Source organism: Pristis pectinata, chromosome 1 (genome assembly GCF_009764475.1).
Source record: "Pristis pectinata isolate sPriPec2 chromosome 1, sPriPec2.1.pri, whole genome shotgun sequence".
Lineage (NCBI taxonomy): Eukaryota > Metazoa > Chordata > Chondrichthyes > Rhinopristiformes > Pristidae > Pristis > Pristis pectinata.
The window spans coordinates 34130316-34152609 of NC_067405.1; the positions used below are offsets into that span (position 1 = coordinate 34130316).

At 38.3% G+C, this 22294-nt stretch overlaps 1 protein-coding gene across 2 annotated transcripts in view; it reads left to right on the top strand.

Annotated features, from left to right (window-relative positions):
• lrp2a (low density lipoprotein receptor-related protein 2a) overlaps window positions 1–22294 on the top strand; it is a 178774-nt gene that overhangs the window by 58971 nt on the left and 97509 nt on the right. For both annotated transcript variants that reach the window (XM_052027503.1, XM_052027511.1), the window contains exons 28-35: window positions 551–660; window positions 2206–2383; window positions 6880–7093; window positions 14676–14915; window positions 17394–17579; window positions 18538–19458; window positions 20861–21026; window positions 21691–21849. In XM_052027503.1, the coding sequence (XP_051883463.1) occupies window positions 551–660; window positions 2206–2383; window positions 6880–7093; window positions 14676–14915; window positions 17394–17579; window positions 18538–19458; window positions 20861–21026; window positions 21691–21849 (2174 nt within the window). The remainder of the gene's footprint in view (window positions 1–550; window positions 661–2205; window positions 2384–6879; window positions 7094–14675; window positions 14916–17393; window positions 17580–18537; window positions 19459–20860; window positions 21027–21690; window positions 21850–22294) is intronic.

A 22294-nucleotide genomic window follows, 5' to 3' on the forward strand; every position in this document is an offset into this window, starting at 1 on the left:
TTACACAGAGAGTGGTGTGTGCATGGAACACACTTTCGGCAGAGGTTGTGGGGGCAGATACATTAGGGGCATTTAAGAGACTCTTAGACAGGCACATGAATGATAGAAAAATGGAGGGCTATGTGGGAAAGAAGGGCTAGGTAGATATTAGAGCAGGATAAAATGTCAGCAGTACATCTTGGGCCAAAGGGCCTGTACTGTGCTGTAATGTTCTATGACGACATAACCTTCTATTCCTTTCCACATTTCTAACTTTACCTTAAATGCTTGTCTTTGTTTCTTCTCAACTAAATTAAAATCATTATAAAAATTGTATAGAAAGACAATTATAATTTCTTCTAGAATTATTTCAATATTATAAGCATGTTTTCAATTATATTTTATACTACATTCAGTTATATTTTAAAAATACAATATAAAATGGCAGGGTTGAATATTTTATTACTGAGCTGCCATGGAATATGTATGCATAAATTCTTTTCAATGTTTTTTGAAACATTAGCTTTGTGACACAAACGCTGATTTTTTGTAATTATTTGTATCCTTCCAGGTAGTAAAAGTGCATGGTGATGTCAAGTACAAAAAAACAATACTAACAAACAATGGGCAAAGGACTGGTGTTGGAGCACCTATTGGTATTGTGGTGAATCCAGCCAAAGGGTGAGTGGAACATTAAAATAGGTTTAATTGTTTTAGAAATTAAAACGTATCATTGGGAAGTTTTCAAAACGTTGCTTTTGTATAGTGCAAAATACTTGAATATTAACATGTGGCATCACTCTTCCTGCTCTTTTAAAAAAAACTTGAAAGAACATTGAAGACTAAATTGGGATAAAAGGCCATCTAGCCAGCTAGCATGCCAACGACTATCTATCCATGTACAAACTTAACTCCTGTGTTAGAACGACAACAGTTTGTATGTAAATCGACTCAAAAACATGGCAAAAAGATCACGTGTGCCTCACTGTAGTATTATTAATCAAAATTTGGTACCATGCCACATAAGAAATTAGGTAGATAAACATGAGCTTTGTCCAAACCAGACAAGGAAGTCATTGACAGGATCTAAAATCATGCTGCTAAGCTTGTGTGCATCTTATAAGAGGAAAGAGAAGGGGGGAGGCAGAGAAGTTGAGGTGGCGATTTCTGGAGCTCAGGGACTTGGCAGCTGAAGGCAAAGCTGCCAAAGGTGGAATGATTATATTTAGAGATTAGCAAGAGACAGAACTGTAGGAAGAGTTACGGGAGATCACACACACAGAGGATCCAGTATTGTCAAGTCTGTTTTTACATCATAATATACAAATTACTGAATCAGTTCACTTTGGTCACATCATATAAATGTACTATCTCTAGCTAAAATTGTACTTATTCCAAATATAGAAACCCATTGTACCATGTTAGTTGCCAGTTATTCCTACTGAAAAGAATATCAATATGTTACCCACTTCAACTATTCAATCGCTCATTTAAAAAGCACCTGAGGATATGGAATAATAAAATGCATACATCTCATCTCTTAAATAATCATGCAGAATGATGCTCAGTTCAGCATCCACTTTTACAAACTAACAGCATGCATATCATACTTTATATAGTCAGGTATATTCATTTTTATACAGTAGAAGTGAAAATTGGCTTTGTTAAATTGGCAAATCTAAATTGACTCTGTTAAAATGTAACAGATCTTTTATGCTGAAAACAGTCAATATATGTTTTCATCTGAACAAGACAAGATATTGTCGGGATCTAAAATCATGCTGGAAAACTTGCTACCTTGTTCCTGCTGAAATCGATGATCCTTTGATTCTGGAATGGATAAGAAAACAGGGGAAAGCCTATTTATACTAACAGCAACTTTAGGATTTCAACACACATGATTCAAGTGGAAATCCTGAGTTGCTGTCAGTGATTCAGCACACCTCTCCAGTCTATGCTGTTTGTGGTATTTTGTGTCTCATTCAAGAGAAATCAATTGAGTGAACATGAATTTAATCTCTTTGCAAATTAGTACCATGGTAAAATACTCTGAAAATCTTACAGTTTGTTACTTGGTCAGTGGTCATGTTTTTGTGACACAGTAAACTTTAACAATCTAATTTAATATTTGTGTAATGAAATTATTACATATTCTAATTTAAATTCCTTAAACTGATCATGGTATATTTAAAGAGTATCTGAGAGCAGTGTACAAATCATTTTCAGGAAGTTATACTGGACTGACCAAGGTACAGAGAATGGAATCCCTGCAAAGATTGCCAGTGCTAATATGGATGGTTCCAATGCTAGAATCCTCTTCACTAATAACTTGGATCATGTTGAGTTTATTACTATTGACATCAAGGAACGGAAATTGTACTGGTCCATTTCTAGTACTGGTATGGTATGTATTTTCCATCTGAATGACACACACTCAGTACAAAAAATATATTGGTCCTAAAATTTCACAAGAATCTTCCAGTCTATTTCCATATATTATCTGAAATCAGTAGTAACCCAGAAAACAAAATATAAACAGCTTTTCTGGGGGTCTTTGTGCTATTTCTCAAATGGTTTCACCAAAACAAAATGATAGTACTTCAAAGCATTAATCTTGATTCCATCAGTTTTGGAGGGGAAAGAAGTTTAGGCTACACAAATATAACAATATTTGTAGATGAAATAGCTGTAATTTAGACATGGAACAATAAAAAATGAAAACTATTTATCAGGAGGCTGACTAGAGTCTTACACCACAGAAGCAGGCCCTTCAGCCTGACTGATCCATGCCAACCAAGGTGCCCATACAAGCTAGTCCCATCTGCCTGCATTTGGGCCATATCCCGCTAAACCCTTCCTATCCATGTACCTGTCCAACTGTCTTTCAAATTTTGTTATTGTCCCTGCCTCAACTACTTCCTCTGGCAGCTCATTCCATATGTATGTATACGACCCACTGTGTAAAATTTAAAATAAGTTGCCCCTCAAGTTCCTATTAAATCTTTCCTCTCTCACTTTAAACCTATGCCCTCTTTGTCTAGATTCCCCAACCCTTGGAAAACGACTGAGTGTATTCATCTTATCTATGCCCATCATAATTGTATACACCTCTATAAGATCACCTCTCAGTCTCCTGCACTCCAAGGAAAAAAGTCCTAGCCTCTCCAACTGTTCCTTATAACTCAGTCTCTTGAGTCCTGGCAATATCCGTGTAAATCTTTTCTACACTCTTTCCAGTTTAATAGTATCTTTCCTATAACAGGTAACCAAAAATTATGGACTAATTCAATAAGTTTAAAGAAGGTCTGGCCCAGGTGGATTAGAATTAAAGATTGGTAGGTGGATAAGTAAGTGACTAAATGGAAGTCTTTAGAATGGAACTGTCTTGAGTACAGATTTAGTCAAATTCCTATGACGACAACAGGAAAGGTATCCAAAGGTACATTTCTTTAGACATAAAAATAGTTAGAATAAAGCAGAAAAGGCTGTTATCATTATCAAGCTCATTATAGGAATGAGAGCTGAGCTGAATATGGAAAGTACCAACAAGAAATGACAAAATAAAATAAGGGCAAAGGAAATGCTTGATTTTGAATTAATGTGTAACACAAAAGGAAAGCATAAGTATAAATGTACTAATAACAAAAGGTACTCAAAGGAAGGAGAACTTCTTGTGAGGGATGTGATTAAGGTACTGAATGAGAACTCTTCTTCAGTGAAGGCAGATATAAATGCTGCCACTGTCGCAATATAGGAGGAGGCGTAGAAAAATCCAACAGGATAAAATAGTTAAAACAGCATTATTTAAGAGTTTGGCAGCACTAAAAGTAGTAAATTCACCCATCCTCAGTGGAATATATCCAAGTTGGTGAGGGAAATAAAGATGGAAGTGCTTTTTGGTAAGGAGACAAACTAATCTAAGTAGTACTATTTCAAAGGGAATGCATGATCAGACGGACCTCATAGTGTGCTTTTGGGAGGTGCCAGGTATGAGGAAGCTGCTGAAAAGGAATAAATGACCCTTAGCTTATAAACTGAGGAGACATGCAGTATAAAAGCAAATAGGTTAAGCTGAATCTTTGTGTAAAAAAGAAACTATTTAAGCTTCACTTGGAGTTTTGTTACTCAATTCCGGGCACTACACTTTAGAAGGATGCCAAGGGCCATGGAAAGTGTGCAAAGCAGATTCATTAAAATGAAATCAAGGGTGAAAGACTTTGGTTAAATGGAGAGACTACAGAAGCTGGGGATGTTCTCTTTAGTTCAGAGAGGGTTAAAAGGAGATAAAATAAAATTGTTTAGAATCATTTTGTTTTGATGAGGGAGAAATTGTTTGTAAAAGGAGAAGGGATGGTACCTGAGATCACAGATTTAAGGGACCTGACAAACAAGCAGCAAAATAATTGGGTTCTTAACCTCTAACCAAATCCATTGCAGTATGTACAGACTGATGCATGAGGAGTTCAAAGAAAGATGTGTAAATTATACAAAGGAATTTCACAAATTCTCTCTGGAACTTCCTATAAAACATTGTTGCTACACAAAGAGCAGTTGATTACATGATACAATCCTTAAAAGGCTGACAATCTTAGAGTAATGATTATTCTTCACAACCATTATTAAGTATACTACAGGACCAAAGGCAACTTGAGATTTTTCTTTATTTACTGACATACTGTGATCTGGAATGCATCCCTTACTAAGGTAATCAAAGCAGATTCAAATATAGTATTGCATTGAATAAAATTTTCATATTCTCTTGTACCATATGATGGCAAATATGGATCTATACGTGAAAGAGGAAACACAAAAAGGTTTTTATTATAACTTAATTTTGGCCCTTAGTTAGTTTATCTTTGATTTATCACAACAAAAGTACCCAATAATTGCTTAGGTTATTCAGTGTTATTGCAAAGGAGGGAATGATTATATAAAGTACATTAAAAGTGTATTTTTATACATCATATGAAGCTTGTGCCATGTCATTTCTGCCACATATTTCTTCCTTAGCTCTGACTCACTTTTTCATATTCGTTTACCTTTGAAATCTTACAGCTTTTCTTCCTTTGCAGTTTCATTCTGCCAATCTCCACAGAGCTACCCACCTCTTAGAGCTCCTAAAAGTGTCTCCATCCCGTATCCCTATATAATTATAATTTATATAATTTCCCTTTATAATTTTTGCAGTTTCCTGCTTCCCCTTCATTTTACTGATTGTGTCACACCTATCTGTGTTACCTGACCCCACAATTAACTAGAACTGTGAGAGATTGGCAGAAACCACATTCCCAGGTGTTATTGGGAATTTAAGACAGTTTTGTAACTTTAAAATCAGGTACTAAAGTGCTGCTAAAAATATAAATAGACTAGTTCCTGTCAGTGGCTGAGAATGTGGCTTGTGGTTGGTTTGGCCGGTGTGGAGATTTCTGAAACAGATTTTTTCTGCAATGCATCAACCCTCCTCCATCCTGAAATCAAACCAGTGGTCCTAAGTCCAGCATCTCCCCATTTTGCTAACTAGCTGTTTAACATCAGGATCTTACGGATTTCTGTTTACCTTGGTATGTTGGTGATTAATTGCTTAGAATGGGCTGGATTGTCCTGGACCTGGGACATGACTGAGACTCGTTGCTTACAATCCTCGACCATTTGCACTTCTTCCAGCTGTCTGAAAGATTGAACTTCAGCACCTGACAGGCACCCCGTCAAAGTGTGCAAGTAGACTTAAGCACCATATCCTGAGGCCCAACCAAATACCCATCCCCCTGGAGTAAAACTGTAGACTGAACACCAAGTACATTTGACCCCTTTCCTCACTGGTTCACTGCATTGTTACTGCGCTCAGTAATGTGTCCAGTGACAGGACAGGGAGACCAGATGTGCCGACACCTGGCTTTTCTGTGTTTGACATGATTGTGTGGAAGTCTGAGACTTCCTGACACATGAATGGCTGACATTCACCATTTGGGTTCAGATCTGTCTATCTGTCAGTACAATTCGGCCCAAAATGTTACCACTAAGCTACTGTTATTAATGAGGCTCAATCTTGAAGAAAAATGTTTATAATTCATATTTAACTATTAATTCAATACATGATGTCACTAACAACTACAATCCCCTTCTTTCCCTTTATAGCATTCCAAGGGACTGTTCCCTCTATTACATGTTGTTTCAGTCAACATTACTCGCTGCCTTTCTCGCTGTATCTTCCTCTTCAACCACAGGAAATGTAACACCTACCTTTTACCCCCTTCCCATTTTCCAGAATGCTAGACACATTTTTCAGATGGAACTGCAATTTACTTGCATTTTTAGTTAGGATGCATTTTGAGTATAATACTCTCATTACTGTCTCCTCCACATTGCGGAGACCAAACGTGGAATGTGTGACTGCTTTGTGGAACACCTCTGTTCAAACTGCAAATATAACCCTGAGCTTCTTGCATCCATCACTTTAATTGCCCACCCAATTCCCACTCAAATTCTCAACCACTTTTACTGTTCCAATGAAACTTGCTGTAAGCTCAAATAGGACACCTCAGCCTTCTGTTAAATGATTCTTCTGAAATCATCGCTGACAATATCAGGTAAATGATTTTGTCATTTCCATTTACTCCTCATCCAGTTCTGTCTCTCAGTTCCTTGGTTGCTCCATTCTTTTGCCTTGCATTGTCATTTATCTTGGCATTTAATCCCCTCTGTCTTCAACTCTGTAATCCTTTTTCCTTCTCTCCCCACTTTCTCTGCACACTCACATTTTTTATCTTTTCCTTCCAGTTATGAGAAAAATTCGTCATCCTGAAACATTAACTTTACTTCTTTCTTCACAGATGCTGCCAGATCTGCTGAGCATTTCAAGCATGTTCTGTTTTTATTAATAATTCTATATTGTCCAAATAGATTGAACGAGGTGATCTAAATGGTTTAAACCGAGTGACCATAGTCAGCCACCTTTCTCATCCTTGGGGAATAGCCATATACGAGAACTTCCTTTACTACACAGATAATGATTATGAAGTCATTGAACGTGTGGACAAGACCACTGGTGAAAATGCAGTTGTGATGAGGAATAATATCGCCGGGCTGATGTCCCTCAAAGTCCACTTCCGAGACAGTGAGTACTACTTGTCATGAGTTGAGTATTAGATAAAATCCTATGGAGTTACACCACAGTAATGAGAAATGTAAATTGTGCAGAACCAAGCTGTTCTGATAGTTTAATCTCTACAATTACTTTAACCAAAACACCCATATAATATTTTAATAACTAAATGTGAGTTAAGTACAGCTTAGTTGGTGGCACTTTGTCTCTGAGTCAGAAAGTGGTGAGTTTTAATTCCCTTAAAGAGACTGATACTCCAGTGCAGTACCGAGCAGTTGCTGGAGTGTTGTACATGCTGCCCTATGAACTGACAGCTTACTTGGTACAGGTGGTCATACAAACAATCTCTTAGCACTGTTTTGAAGAAGAGCATGGAACTTACCTCTAGTGTTCTCGCCAAATTTTCCCTCTCAATTAACATCACTAGAATGGATATTCCAGTCGTATATTGTTTGTGAGAGCTTGCTATGTTAAAATTAACTGCTGCATTACTGCATCACAACAGTAACTTAAATTCAAGAGTATATCATTGGTTATAAAGCACTTCTGGATGTTCTGAGGTTATGAAAGTACTTGATATAAATGGAAGTCTCTCTTTTCTTTCAAACATAATTGTGTATGTTCAGCTCCATGGACAAACAAGAACATGTCTTCAGTAAGTACTGATGATTTTCTTTTGATGTGCAATGAATTAGTGCAATGTGTTATGCACATCATATGTTGTCTATTAATTTTTCACTTGCCATTTCTTGCATCTTGTGTGTTTTGAGTGGCCATTAGCAAATAAGTTAAAACTTTTTAACACTGAGTTGTTCTGCTCTAGAATGCACTGCTTGAAATAATCCAAAACCAAAATATTGTAGACGATGGAAATCTGAAATAAAGTAGAAAATGCTGCAAATGTATCGCTTGTCAGACAGCAATCGCGAAGGCAGTAACAGGGGGAACATTTCAGGTCAAGGACATGAGAATTGGGAAAAGTTGAGGACAGAATAAGAAATAAGGTGCGGAGAAAGATATGGAGGTTGGGGGTGTCGAGAAGGGGTAAAGGGTGGTAAAGCAAAAAGGCAAGGTTATGAATAGAGCAGATCAAATGAAAAATGTTGAGGATGGAGATGAGAGGATAGTAGAGCTATTAGTGGAGAACAAAGGGAAGTGATGTAAGTGGAGAAGATGAAATCTGAAATTACTAGAAAAAAGGCTGAATACTGAATACATAAGGCACAAAGGCTGGAATTGCTGGTTATCTAAAATCATTGATTTCTGAACAAAAATAGGTCAAGCAACATCTGTGAGGAAAGAAATGGAGTCAATGTTTCAGGTCTAGGATGCTTCATCAGAACTGGAAAAGTGATTAAGAGGTGGAGAGAATGGAGGGAATATCTGTGATAGAGTGTTGTCCAGGTGACAATTACTTGAAAATCAGCAGTTAGACACAGAGGGGGGGATAAAAGTAAAACTGAAAGGTACAGCCACATCTGTTGCATGAAGAGAAGAGGTGATTACCTGAATTCAAGTAATGCAGTGGATCCTTTGAGCCTGTATCACCATTCAACATGATTGTGGCTGATCCTTTACCTCGATTGGATAGAAAGAGGAATACTGGGGAAACTTCACCTATGATCAGTGCAGGGCAGGCTTAATGGCCCCTGAGCCTAGTTTTAAGAGAGAAACAAAAGACTGCAGATGCAGGAAACAAGGTGAAAAACACGATGATGCTGGAGGAATCCTCCAACATCATCATGTTTTTGTGCCTAGTTTTAATCCTTTTTCTTACATTCTTACTGTTCTTTGAAAGAACTAATATGGGTAAGGTGGGCTAAATGTCATTTTTCTGAGCTGATGCTTCTATTTATTTGTGGGTCATCAGCTCAAATTAATTTTTTATTACTTGATACTAATTCTCTGACATAACATGAGTGATTATATGCAAATAATATGCAAAGGTACAAAGTAGTCAGTCATATCTTAGGTTTGTTCAACAATTCCCAAAGACAGGTTTGAACTTAATATATCATCATGTAAAGGAGAAGCTATTTGACGTAAGTTTACTTTTTGGTGAATATAACCTGATTTTTGATGCCAACTTTAAAACTTAGAACATAGAACAGTACAGCACAGTATGGGCCCTTCGGCTCACAATGTTGTGTCGACCTATATAAACACCTGCTCCCTAATCCTTCCCTCCTATGCAGCCCATGACCCTCCATTTTCCTTTCTTCCATGTGCCAATCTAAGTCTTTTAAATGTCCTTATTGTATCAGCCTCGACCACCATCCTGCCAGTGCATTCCGGGCACCCACCACTCTGCGTAAAAACAAAAAAACTACCTCTGACATCTCCCCTAAACTTCCCACCTCTGACAAACAGACGTCCTCTGGTGTTGGCCATTGCCGCCCTGGGGAAAAGGTGCTGGCTGACCACTCTAACTATGCCCCTCATAATCTTATACACCTCTATCAAGTCTCCTCTCATCCTGCATTGCTCCAAAGAGAAAAGCCCCAGCTCGGTCAACCTTTCCTCATAAAATGAGTTCTCTAATCCAGGCAGCATCCTGGTAAATCTTCTCTGCACTCTATCTAAAGTTTCCACATCCTTCCTATAATGAGGCGACCAGAACTGAACACAATACTCCAAGTGTGGTCTAGCCAGTTTTATAGAGCTGCAGCATTACCTCGCAGTTCTTGAACTCAATCCCTGACTAATGAAGGCCAGCGCACCATATGCCTTCTTAACCACCCTGGCAACTTTGAGGGGTCTATGGACTTGGACCCCAAGATCCCTCTGTTCCTCCGCACTGCCAAGAATCCTGCCATTAACCTTGTACTTTGCCTTCAAGTTCATTCTTCCAAAGTGTATCACTTCAGACTTTTCCAGATTGAACTCCATCTGCCACTTCTCCACCCAACTCTGCATCCTGTCTATACCCTGTTGTAACCTACGACAACCTTCTACACTATTCATAACACCTCCAGCCTTGGTGTCATCTGCAAACTTACCAACCCATCCCTCCACTTCCTCATCCAAGTCATTTATAAATATCACAAAGAGCAGGGGCCCCAGAACAGATCCCCACTAGTCACTGACCTCTAGGCAGAATACTCTCCATCTACTACCACCCTCTGCCTTCTGTGGGGAAGCCAAGTCTTGCTGGATCCCATGCATCATGACTTTCTGAATGAGCCTACCATGGGGAACCTTGTGAAAGTCCATATACACCACATCCACTGCTCTACCTTCAATTTGTTTTGTCACCTCCTCAAAAAACTCAATTAGGCTCGTGAGGCACGACCTGCCCCTCACAAAGCCATGCTAACTATCCCTAATAAGACTGTGCTTCTCCAAATGCTTGTAAATCCTGTCCCTAAGAATCCTCTCTAATAGCTTGCCCACCACTAACGTAAGACTCACTGGTCTATAATTCCCAGGATTATTCCTATTACCTTTCTTGAACAAGGGAACATCCTCCAATCCTCTGGTACCACTCCTGTGGCCAGGGAGGACACAAGTATCATCGTCAATGCCCCAGTAATCTCTTCCCTCACTTCCTGTAGGAACCTGGCATATATTCCATCCAGCCCTGGCGACTTATCTATCCTAATGTTTTTCAGAAGCTCCAACACTCTTTCTTAACCTCAAAATGCTCCAGCACATTAGGCTGTCCTACACTGACTTCACGTTCATCCAAGTCCCTCTCCCTAGTGAACACTGAAGCAAAATATTCATAAAGGACCTCCCCTACCTCCTCCGCCTCCAGGCACATGTACTCTAGTCATCTTCCTGTTCTTTACATATGTGTAGAATGCTTTGGGGTTTTTCTTAATTTTACTCGCCAAGGCCTTCTCATGTCCCCTTATAGCTCTCTTAAGTTCCTTCTTAAGCTCCTTCCTGGCTACCTTATAATCCTCGAGAGCCCTGACTGATTTTTGTCCTAAACCTCAAGTACGTTTCCTTCTTCCTCTTAACTAAATGTTTCACCTCCCTTGTCAACCATGGTTCCTTTACCCTGCCATCCTTTCCCTGTCTCAGTGGGACAAACCTATCCAGAACTCCATGCAAGTGGTCCCTAAACAGCCTTCATATTTCCTCTGTGCCTTTCCCTGAGAGCATCTGTTCACAATTTACGCTCCCAAGTTCCTGTCTAGTACCATTGTAATTAGCCCTCCCCCAAATAAAAACTTTCCCATATCGTCTTCTCCTGTCCCTGTTTGCTAAAGGTCAGGGAGTTGTTGTCACTATCTCCAAAATGCTCGCCACCAAGAGGTCTGTCACCTGACCAGGTTCATTACCAAGTACTCGATCGAGTATGGCCTCTCCTCAAGTTGGCCTGTCCACATTCTGTGTCAGGAATCCTTCCTGGACGCAGCTAACAAATTCTGCCCCATCTAAACCTTTTGCACTAAGGAGGTGCCAATCAATATTAAGGAAGTTGAAATCATCCATGACAACAACCCTGTTATTTTTGCACCTTTCCAAAATCTGCCTACTTACCTGCTCCTCAGTGTCCTGGTGGCTACTGGGTGGTCTGTAGAATACTCCCAATAGAGTGATCGCTGCCTTCTTGTTTCTGACTTCCACCCACACTGACTCAGTAGACGATCCCTTCATGGCATCCTCCCTTTCTGCAGCTGTGATACTGTCCCTGATTAGCAATTCCACTTCCCCATTTCTTTTTACCTCTCTCCCTATCCCTTTTGAAACATCTGAACCCGAAACATCAAGCAGACAATCCTGTCCTTGTGACAGCCAACTTTTAGATATTTTTCAAAGATATTAATAAAAACTGCATGTTTCAGTGGTAAAAAGATAAAAACATTTTGAAACTTTTTGATTTTTTTTTCAAAAAATTATTGCAGTCACCTTTTGTAAATAGACTGAAAGAAATTATTGTGCAATTGCATGGGGACATTAGTTGATCTCAGCGAGTCAGAATTAAATCACTATTGATAGACATCTTGAACATTACAATCTGGGTTTTACATGAGAATTGTTTCTTCTGAATTGATAATTGAAAATAACCTGGTATTGAGTGAAATACTGAAAGAGTGAAGTTGGATGTAATGAGAGGATAGCCTCAGCTTTGGCTTTGGATTCTTATAAGCCGCTGTAAGCTTGTCATTTAAGTGCCTTGATTTGATTGTTAATATTTGCCAATTTTTCCCTGCTTATGTGACTGTGTCCTTCCACTGGCATGTATCAATTAGCTGCAGTTTATGATATTAGTGTTGAATGCTAAGCATGTTCATGACATTTTTGTTTCTTCAATATTTCTGCTAAAATACCTTCAGACAAATGCCAAAGAAACATGTTAATCATTTGTCCATTTGTTGAATATATTAAGCTTAGCAGTGTAATTCAGAAATGGGTTAACAAATGTAGAGATTTTTTTTTCCTAAAAACATGTAGTAAATGTCAGCAATAAGAGTCTGACTTGTACACCACCCATATTGCATAATAACTTGCACAGAACATTGGGGTTGAAATTCAGTCATATACGTCAACGTGCTAAATTGGCACTGCACTGAACACTGCACAGTTTGCCCAACATAATTCATTCAGGATTTTCATTTGTGTACTTTATGCAGAGATTTATGCGTTGATGTGGCACAGATTGCAATCTTACACATTTGTGCAGAGTAATTATGAATACTTTCAGAAGTTTGGTGCACCAATTAAAACTAATAAGTTTCACACTTGCACCTCACTGACATTGTCCAACCAGAAGCAAACTGTTTAAAAGGATGGAGGCAGAGAAGCAGGCAACCTGTTTCTCTAACACTAACCTTGGCCCGTTGGTGGTCACCTGGAAAGAGTTCCTACCCATTTGGGAAAATAGAAAACCCTCCAAGACAGAAATTAAATGAACAGGTAATGGGATGAATTCGCTAAGAGGTCAATGCATGCAGCAATGCCCCACAATGTGGTCCTCCATGGAAAACTTTATTGACCCAACATATCTGGTCATGCTAAATGCAAACAACGCAGAGTGCAATAACCAGCTTCTTCAAAACTGTACTCATGCTCTATTTTATGTGCCACACATCTACCACTGTCCTAACAGGAATCTCTATCACTCACACACCCAACCCAACTCCAGCAGTCATCTCACACCTTACACTGATCAGGATTGGTAGTTACTTCACATAGACACATTTCAACACACCCACTAATGTTCTTCCATCTCTTTTGCTGGAGAAAATGGCACACAATCATGAACTGCAGTGGCAGATAGTACCAAGCTCACCGATCAATATGTATTGAAGAGTGGACTATCATGAGGTCACCAGCCACACAATCTGTGGCCAGCAGGGGATCAAAGATATTAAAGATGCTCACGTCTAGCCCTCCTTTTCAAATCCAGATTTCCCCATATTACATAGCCCTTTTCTAAGATTTAGATTTTTTACACCTGACTCTCTTACTTGGCACCTTCTCTCAGATGGCCATGCCTTTCTCATTTTGGAGACCCAAAGAACATCAGCAGCAGATACCTTGTCAGATCATTTGCATCCAGGAGACGAAAAAAACACTGCATCACCACCTGACACCCACACAAATATAATTTCCGCTGCACCATAGGTCTGATAGTTTCAGTGCACCTTACTGGCAATACCAAGGGTATTGCACATTATATCAGAGCAGGTTTACTGCTTAGTACCAGATTTGTAAAAAATCTCATTACTCCCTGAGCCAAGTGACCAAGCACACAATTTGACCGTCATTATGGAACGCCTTCGTTATGCTCACAGTGACTGTTGGAATTAGATCATAATCAAAGGGAGAGTTCATTATTAGGGAAACATCCTTGGTTAGCTAATATCAAAATACTTGAAGCTGTGTACACAAAAGAAAAGAACGATCTTTATTTCTGAGTGCATGTCTTAGCCATCATTCAGCGAAGCAGGGTGTTCATCTGAACCTTGGAGATGAGGCATACCATGATGCATGGCCAGGGACAGCCTTCTATTTCCTTGTGATGTCATTGGACAACCATGGAGGGCACTACAAATGGCAATGAAGCAAAGACTTGTCTATTGAACAAATCAATAGTACATTCCCAGGCCATTTCTGTATATTAGTGACGTTATAAAATGCGATATCAGAGATCGATAAAAATAATGTAGAATTTAGATTTTTCAAGAATTAGATATTTGTTAGCTTATTGGCAAATGTTTTACGTCATCTGAAAAATTTAAAAATATTTATTGCATGAGGCTAAGCATTTATTTCAGGTACAATATATGGCACTAACTGGTGCAGAAGTTACTTCTATGGGTGGTATAACATTGGAAGCAGAGGTGTGATTTTAAATTTCAGATTTATTAAGCAGTTCAATTACATAGGTTTTTCAAATCTTTCCTTTTGGAAAGCATAAATTGTGTCAGTACTTATATTTCAAGTATTAAATGGTAATCAGTTATTGCACTTATTGAAGGTTATTGTGCTCAAATTAGTTGCCTTTGTAACAACCGTGACAACATTGCAAAAATAATTCATTGGTTTTGCAGCTTTGGGAAACCATGGAAACATAATATGATGCTACATAAGCACTAGTTTGGTCTAACTGCATGCATTTTGTTGTTGACTGTCTTAGAATCAGCTGGTTCCTCCAATGGCTGTAGTAACAACTTTGGAGCATGTGAACAACTCTGCCTTCCCCGACCCAATGGAGCGTACACTTGTGCTTGTACTACAGGCTACCGCAGGAATCCAGATAACAGGACCTGCTCATCATTTGAATCATTTGTGATTGTATCTCAGTTGAATATTATCCGAGGTTTCAACCTGAATGAGAACGACCATTCAGAAGCCATGGTACCAGTGGGTGGTTTAGGTAAGTACCCTTTTTCTTTTTGTTGTGAGTATAAACCTCATAATAAGTATGTAGTATATATTATCTTACAATATAGAAGACCATTTGGCCCAGTGAATCTATGTTGGCTCTCACACATTCCTCTCAGTCCCATTTGCCCACTTATTTCCCTGTAACATATTGTCTCTCACATGCACATAAAACTCTCCTGGTCCTCCTGCTACCCACTTAATTTACAGTAGCCAGTTAACCTACTAGTTATTATTCAAACTGATGAGCCAATGGGGCAACCACATTTTCTAGTAGAAATTCTTAGTCTCTAGTAACAAAAAAGTAGCTATAATGCTTTGCTTGCAACTCTTGCATTCCTAAAACAATGCATGAAAGCACACATGCTAGTAATCCTGCAGTCTCTTGTGTCTCAATCCTGCTTAGGATATGTTTTACAGCCTGGAAACAGGCCCTTCGGCCAAACTTGTCCATGCCAACCATGGTGCCCACCAAGCTAGTCCCATTTACCAGCATTTGGCCCATATCCCTCTAAATCCCTCCGATCCATGTGCTTATCCAAATGTCTTTTGAATGCTATTATCGTACCTGCCTCAACCTCTCTGGCAACTCATTCCATATACAGACCACCAGTGTGTGAAGAAGTTGCCCCTCAGGTCCCTTTCAAATTTATCACCTCTCACTTTAAATCTATGCCCTCTAGTTTTTAGTTCCCCTTCCCTGGGAAAAAGACTGTGTGCATTCACCCTATCTATGCCACTCATGATTTTAAACACCTCTATAAAGTCACCTCTCAATCTCCTATATTCCAAGGAATAAAATCCTGCCATTCCCAACCACTCCCTATAACTCAGTCCCTTGAGTCCTGGCAGTATCCTCCTCTTCTCTGCACTCTTTCCAGTTTAATGGTGCCTTTCCCATAACAGGGTGACCAAAACCGTACACAATACTCCAAGTGTGGTCTCACCAATGTCCTGTACAACTGCAACATAATGTCCCAACTCCTGTACTCAGTGCCCTAACTGATGAAGGCCAGCATGCCAAACGCCTTCTTCACCACCCTGTGTACCTGTGTAATTTTACTTTTATTTGATTATATTTAAATCAATTAAATTAATAGTTTTTAATTGTCCTTGTGTTTGCAGTATTTTTAATTTTTTTTGTTAGTTTTAGTGTGCCTTGACAGCAATTTAAGTCTGGAGTGGTGAGGCCTCACTTTTTGTTAGATTATCCAAGGGTGGACGTTGTCAGTTGCACTCGGAGACAGATGGGAGTCAGTTTACTAGTGGGGTACTGTGCCTGGGAGCATGCTTTACCTGCACTGCATTTTCTCTGAAACTGCTACACTAAATTTCGCATTCTGTTTTCTTTTTATTACTTCAATGTAATTACGTATTGAATGGTCTGCCTGGATGGCACATGAACAAAGGTTTTTCACTGTATCTTGATACACATGACAATAATAAACCAATTCCAAATCCACATGTCAGAGTCAGGAGAAAATTCTGCAAGTCATGGCAGAAGTTTCAATGATCGTCCCTCATTTCTCAGAGAATTTGTTGGATTTATGTTGTCACTTAAATAATTTTAAATAAATTTATCCAATTAAGAATTCCCTATCTCCATTGCAAGTTTCTGGAGCCAGAGCAATTCCTCCTCTTTCTTTCCCCACCCCCAGCCCCCAGCAAAGTTTACCCGCTCGGCCCAAAACATCAACTACTCATTTCCCTTCATAGATGCTGCCTGACATCAGAATCAGGTTTATTAGCACTGACATATGTGGTGAAATTTGTTGTTTTACGGCAGCAGTACAGTGCAAGACATAAATACTATAAGTTGCAAAAATAAATAAATAGTGCAAAAGAGGAATAACAAGGTAGTGTTCATGGGTTCATGGACGGTTCAGAAATCTGATGGCGGAGGGGAAGAAACTGTTCCTGAAATATTGAGTGTGGGTCCTCAGGCTCCTGTACCTCCTCCCCGATGGTAGAAACATGAAGAGGACATGTCCGAGGTGGTGAGGGCCTTTAATGATGGATTCTGCCTTCTTGAGGCACCATCAAAACTAGTGTTTTACTCCTTATTCCAATCTGTAGCCCATGCTGGCAATTCTGTGATTTGACAAGCCTTGTGCAAGAAAATACAACTATAGTTGTGGTTAACAACTGCAGATATATCAATTTATGAGTTTGTGGAATCTAAAAACACAGTTTATGTAATTTAAATCCATATCTTTGCAAATTATTTTTTAGCTTAAAAATTCTCCAGCTAAGTTTCCATCAAGAATTTAAAATGATACTGACCATAATATGCTTCAAAACTAATAACAAAATATCTATAATTTCTGGTACTTTCAGATGCTGGGTATTTTATATATTTAAAAATTAAGTAACTTCATATGATTTAGATATTTGCACGACATCTCATACCTAAAATTTTCTTCGATTATTCTTAAAATACAGAATAGCCTATTTTTGTTTTTTTTTTTAGGTCGTTTTGCTCTACATGTGGACGTGCACATATCTCCAGGATTTATTTACTGGTGTGACTACAGTAGCATACCTCAAAGGAATGCTATCCGAAGAATTAAACCTGATGGATCTTCCTTTCAAACCATTGTAGCTTCAGGAATTGGTCAGAATGGTATTAGGGGAATTGCTGTGGATTGGGTGGCAGGTCAGTTTATATCTTCCAGAATTATAGATAAAGAAAGCAATAACACACATGATGAGAGATAAAAGATCAAAAATCTGTTGTAATGTGCTAATTGGAAGAAAATGTGAGACAGCTTCTAAAGTAAGCCATCACACCGATCATGAACAGTTGATATCTGTAAATAGTAGAGAAAAATCCTCGGTAAAATTACTTAATGTCTCAAGTGTAATATCACTCTAATGTTTGAAAGATCATAATAGTCTTATTATTCACATATATTTGCAATCAGATCAAATTGCTAAGCTTTATGTTTGTAAGTAAGTATTTTTTATTTGCTTAGGTAATGTCAGTTACAAAATATAAATGATGCAAGTTGATCACATTTCAAATTTTTAATTTGTGTTCTACATTGCAAACTTTACAATAAGACAGTTTCTTCTATCATCCTGTATATTTAGAACCTGAGATCCAAATAAACAATATTTCTAAGTCATTATCAAAGTGGAAGTGACATTTTAGATGATCTGAAGCAGTAATGAAATTGGGAGATGTGATACCACATCTAGCAGAGAGCCTCATTGTTATGGGTTTCATATTTGGTGTAGTATAATTGTTTGCTGTGAAGTAACTTAAGTATACTGAGCAATTTATTTATTAATATCAAGAGAAAAACACTTCATTTCTTCATTACCAGCACTTCATTTGGCTGCACATCACCCTCTAGTATATCTTGCAAAGTGAGGTAAAGATAATTGTTCATATTGTGCACAGTTACCAAAATGATCAATGGTGATATACATAACAACACACTTGGTGGTTTTAAATTGTATGTGGATTTACAGCTTAAATCACAGCATACAAACTGGACTTAAAACTGATTCAGTACTCTATATAATCTGTAATTCAAGCCTAACTATATAGATAATACATAGTCAAATGATTTTCTGTGATATTTATTTCCTTTTTTTCTATGCTACAGGCAACCTGTATTTCACAAATGCTTTCCTAACTGAAACTTACATTGAAATCATCTGCTTGAACACTACCTTTCGTAGAGTGCTCATCAAAACCCAAGTAGATCAGCCTAGGCACATTGTCGTAAATCCAAAACTCCGATACATCTTCTGGGCTGACTACGGGCAGCATCCCAAAATTGAGCGAGCTTTCCTTGATGGCTCCAACAGAACAATCTTGTTGGATGATGGTATTGTTATGCCAAGAGGTCTGACTATTGACTATACAAATAACTACATCTACTGGATTGATGACTCTCTTGACCTGATTGCTAGGGTCTCACCTGATGGTGATGAACATCAAATAATTCGCTATGGTAGCCGCTATCCAACTCCATTTGGAATCACCATCTTTGAAAACAGCATGATTTGGGTAGACAGAAACTTGAAGAAGGTTTTGCGTGCAAGTAAAGAACCTGGCAATGTGGATCAACCTTCTGTTATTCGAGACAACTTAAACTTGTTAAGGGATGTGGTTATGTTTGATAAAAAGATTCAACCAACGTTACCCCAAGAAGTTAACAATAATCCCTGTTTGGAGCTCAATGGAGAATGTACCCAATTTTGTTTTGCATTGCCGGGTTTACAAATGCCAAAATGTGGATGTGCTCATGGCAGCCTGGATGCTGATGGCAAACAGTGTACAATCAATACTAATAATTATTTGATCTATGCAACAGAAAGCTCTATTCGTAGCCTTCACTTGGATATCACTGAACACAAGTTACCTTTCCCCACAGTCAGTGTAGGGCAGACCGCAGTAGCACTCGACTATGACATCATTGATAAAAGAATTTATTTCACACAAAGCCTTGGCCTTGGACGTAGCAAAATCAGCTATGTCAGTCTTGATGAAAATTCTGCTTCTCCTACGCTTGTGGTGACAGGTAAGCACAAAAATCACTTTATACACAATACCTGATTAAAATTTGTATATTGCTAAAAATTCTTGAACTCTCTGATCTATTCACTTGGCCTTCTGTGCTTCCTTTTTTTCTACTATTGATAGGTCTGCCTTCTGCAGCTTGTCCCATACTCTGGAATTCTTTCCCTAAGTATTTCCAGTTTTCCACCCTTCTACTGTCTCCTTTTAGTAATACTTTCTAATGTTCCTCCTTTGACTGAGTGATCATTTTGTTATTTGTTTCCAATTCATGAAGCAGCAGAGGTCATTTATGTGCATTATTGACTCTAAAATGCACCTTTATCAGACAAGGATAGATCTAAAGTAGATTTTAGATTTCTCAGCAATCATTTCAAAAATGTAATGTAATCACAGAAGAAAATATAAAATCTATTATATATAATACTCAAATGAAAAGACAATCCAGCAATCAATAAGAATATCATCAGTACCTCTGATTATAATGGAAAATGCCAACAAAACTGTCAAAGTTTGCCAATATTTTCCTATGTAACTGACTACAAAGTGTTTCATATTTGGGAGTCTGACTTGGCTCCAATTTTATGTTGAGGATTTTAGCGTGGGGAATCTGTGCCAGTCCAGAGGTGGTCCATGCTTCCCCATTCATTTTAATAAGCTGCACTGGACTTCGGTATTTTTCAAAAGGGCTTGACGCTTTTTAAAAAATATTTTGGTTTTATTTTAAATTGTTTTAAATATTTCAATAATTTTGTATTGTTTAAATAATTTCTGACTTTCTGCATGCTTAAAATGTTCATGAATATTTCATCTCTGCCGGTTCAGGTTAAGTCAGGGAGGGGATTAGCTGGTTCAGTCAAAACTGAAATTTTTTTTTAACGTTTTGTGGATAGGCCTCCTCTGCATCCGTCATTGGATCCTGTCATCATGTCATTGATGACTGGACTGGCTCTCTCCCATAAGTTCCGGCTAGCGGGCAAATATATATTTAGTTGAAAGTTAGCAGCGACTGCAGGCAGTTCGTGCTGCCCACTAATCCTGCCCCATATTATAGATTCTACTATTAATTCTGTAAGACTGAACACTATAATTAATTTAATTAGTTGTTATCACTGATGTGAAAATTAAATCTCAAATTGGTGGCCTAATGGATTCAATCCTGAAATATGGGGTTTAAGGCATAATCAGTTCAGTGTCCCTTTTTACAGTATTGAATCATTTCCTTTCTTTATTAGAACTGTTTGCTATTACATATGAAATTTTAACACAGATTTGAAGAATTCATATCTTGTACTCTAGGTTAATACTGGTCACTAAACAAGAAATGCTTCCTCCTAACTTTTTTTGAATATCAGTGACCACAAATATCAAGCAATTACATAATGCATATTAATTTTACTTCTAAGGATTAAGTTCTCCTGATGGAATTGCCTATGACTGGATTAACAGAAGGATTTATTATAGTGATTATTTGAACCAGACGATCAACTCCATAAGTATTAATGGCAGTGATCGCACGATCATTGCAAATGTTCCAAGGCCACGAGCTATTGTGCTGGATCCTTGCAGAGGGTAAGTTCAACCAGACTATAGATTAGAATTGAATTTTTCAGTTCTTATCACAAGCTATTTTGATATACTTTAATCTTTTGACGTTGTTTAGAGAGAGAATGCTGAGAGGCAATATGAACGAAATGTTAGAATTCTAACAGGTGTACAGAAATAAAGGGACCAATGGATATGTGAGACAGTGGTACTGACTGCGGTACAGTGTGCCACCTTGATGTTACGTGAACTTACATGATGTAATTTGAGCATGTTCCTTTTCACATTGCGGATTCAACCAACTGGTGAATGCATTGTGGCTGGGCCCAGGCCCAGGAAAATTTCCCCTTTTGTATTGAGGAACAGTGTATCCAAGGTACAGTATATTCACAATAGAACATAGAACAATTACAGCACAATTCAGGGCCTTTGGCCCACAAAGCTGTGCCGAACATGTCCCTACCCTAGAAATTACTAGGCTTACCCATAGCCCTCTATTTTACTCAGCTCCATGTACCTGTCTAACAGTCTCTTGAAAGACCCTATCGTATCAGCCTCCACCACTGGCAGCCCATTCCACGCACTCACCACTCTCTGAGTAAAAATCTTACCCCTGACATCTCCTCTATATCTACTCCCCAACACCTTAAACCTCGAAACAATCATCTTGATTTAAATATTTTCCTTGCAGGTATATGTTTTGGACTGATTGGGGAACCAATCCTAAAATAGAACGAGCAACACTTGGAGGAAGCTTTCGTTTGGCAATTATAAATAGCAGCCTAGTATGGCCGAATGGACTGACAATGGACTCTGAACATCAGAAGCTCTATTGGGCTGATGCTTCTCTGTATGTTTATTTTCATGTTTTTCCTTTCCTGCTATTTAAGGATTTGCATAAATGTAGAATTTTTTTAGCAGTACTTTTAACTTTTTATATCCTCATTTACAATTATTCACATTTAATTTTAATTCTCTTTTGTGTACATTGAAACAGAATTAAATTGTAACATCTGGTCTTAATGTTAGCTTAAGATGCAGTATTAGAAACTTTCAGTACTCTGCTCCAACAAATTGTTTTCACTACAGCCACAGAAGAGCACTATTCAGGGCATCAAGTTCAAAATTCAACTTCATCTTCAACCTCTATTGTGATGATCAATTTAGGTCTGTGGAGGGTGCAACACATGATTGATAATGATTTGGGGGAATAACAGAAAAGAGTTAGGCAGTTCAAATACCTTACCCATGCTCTAAAAATCTAAAGATGTGGTAGTGTGTTGCTCCTGACAAAA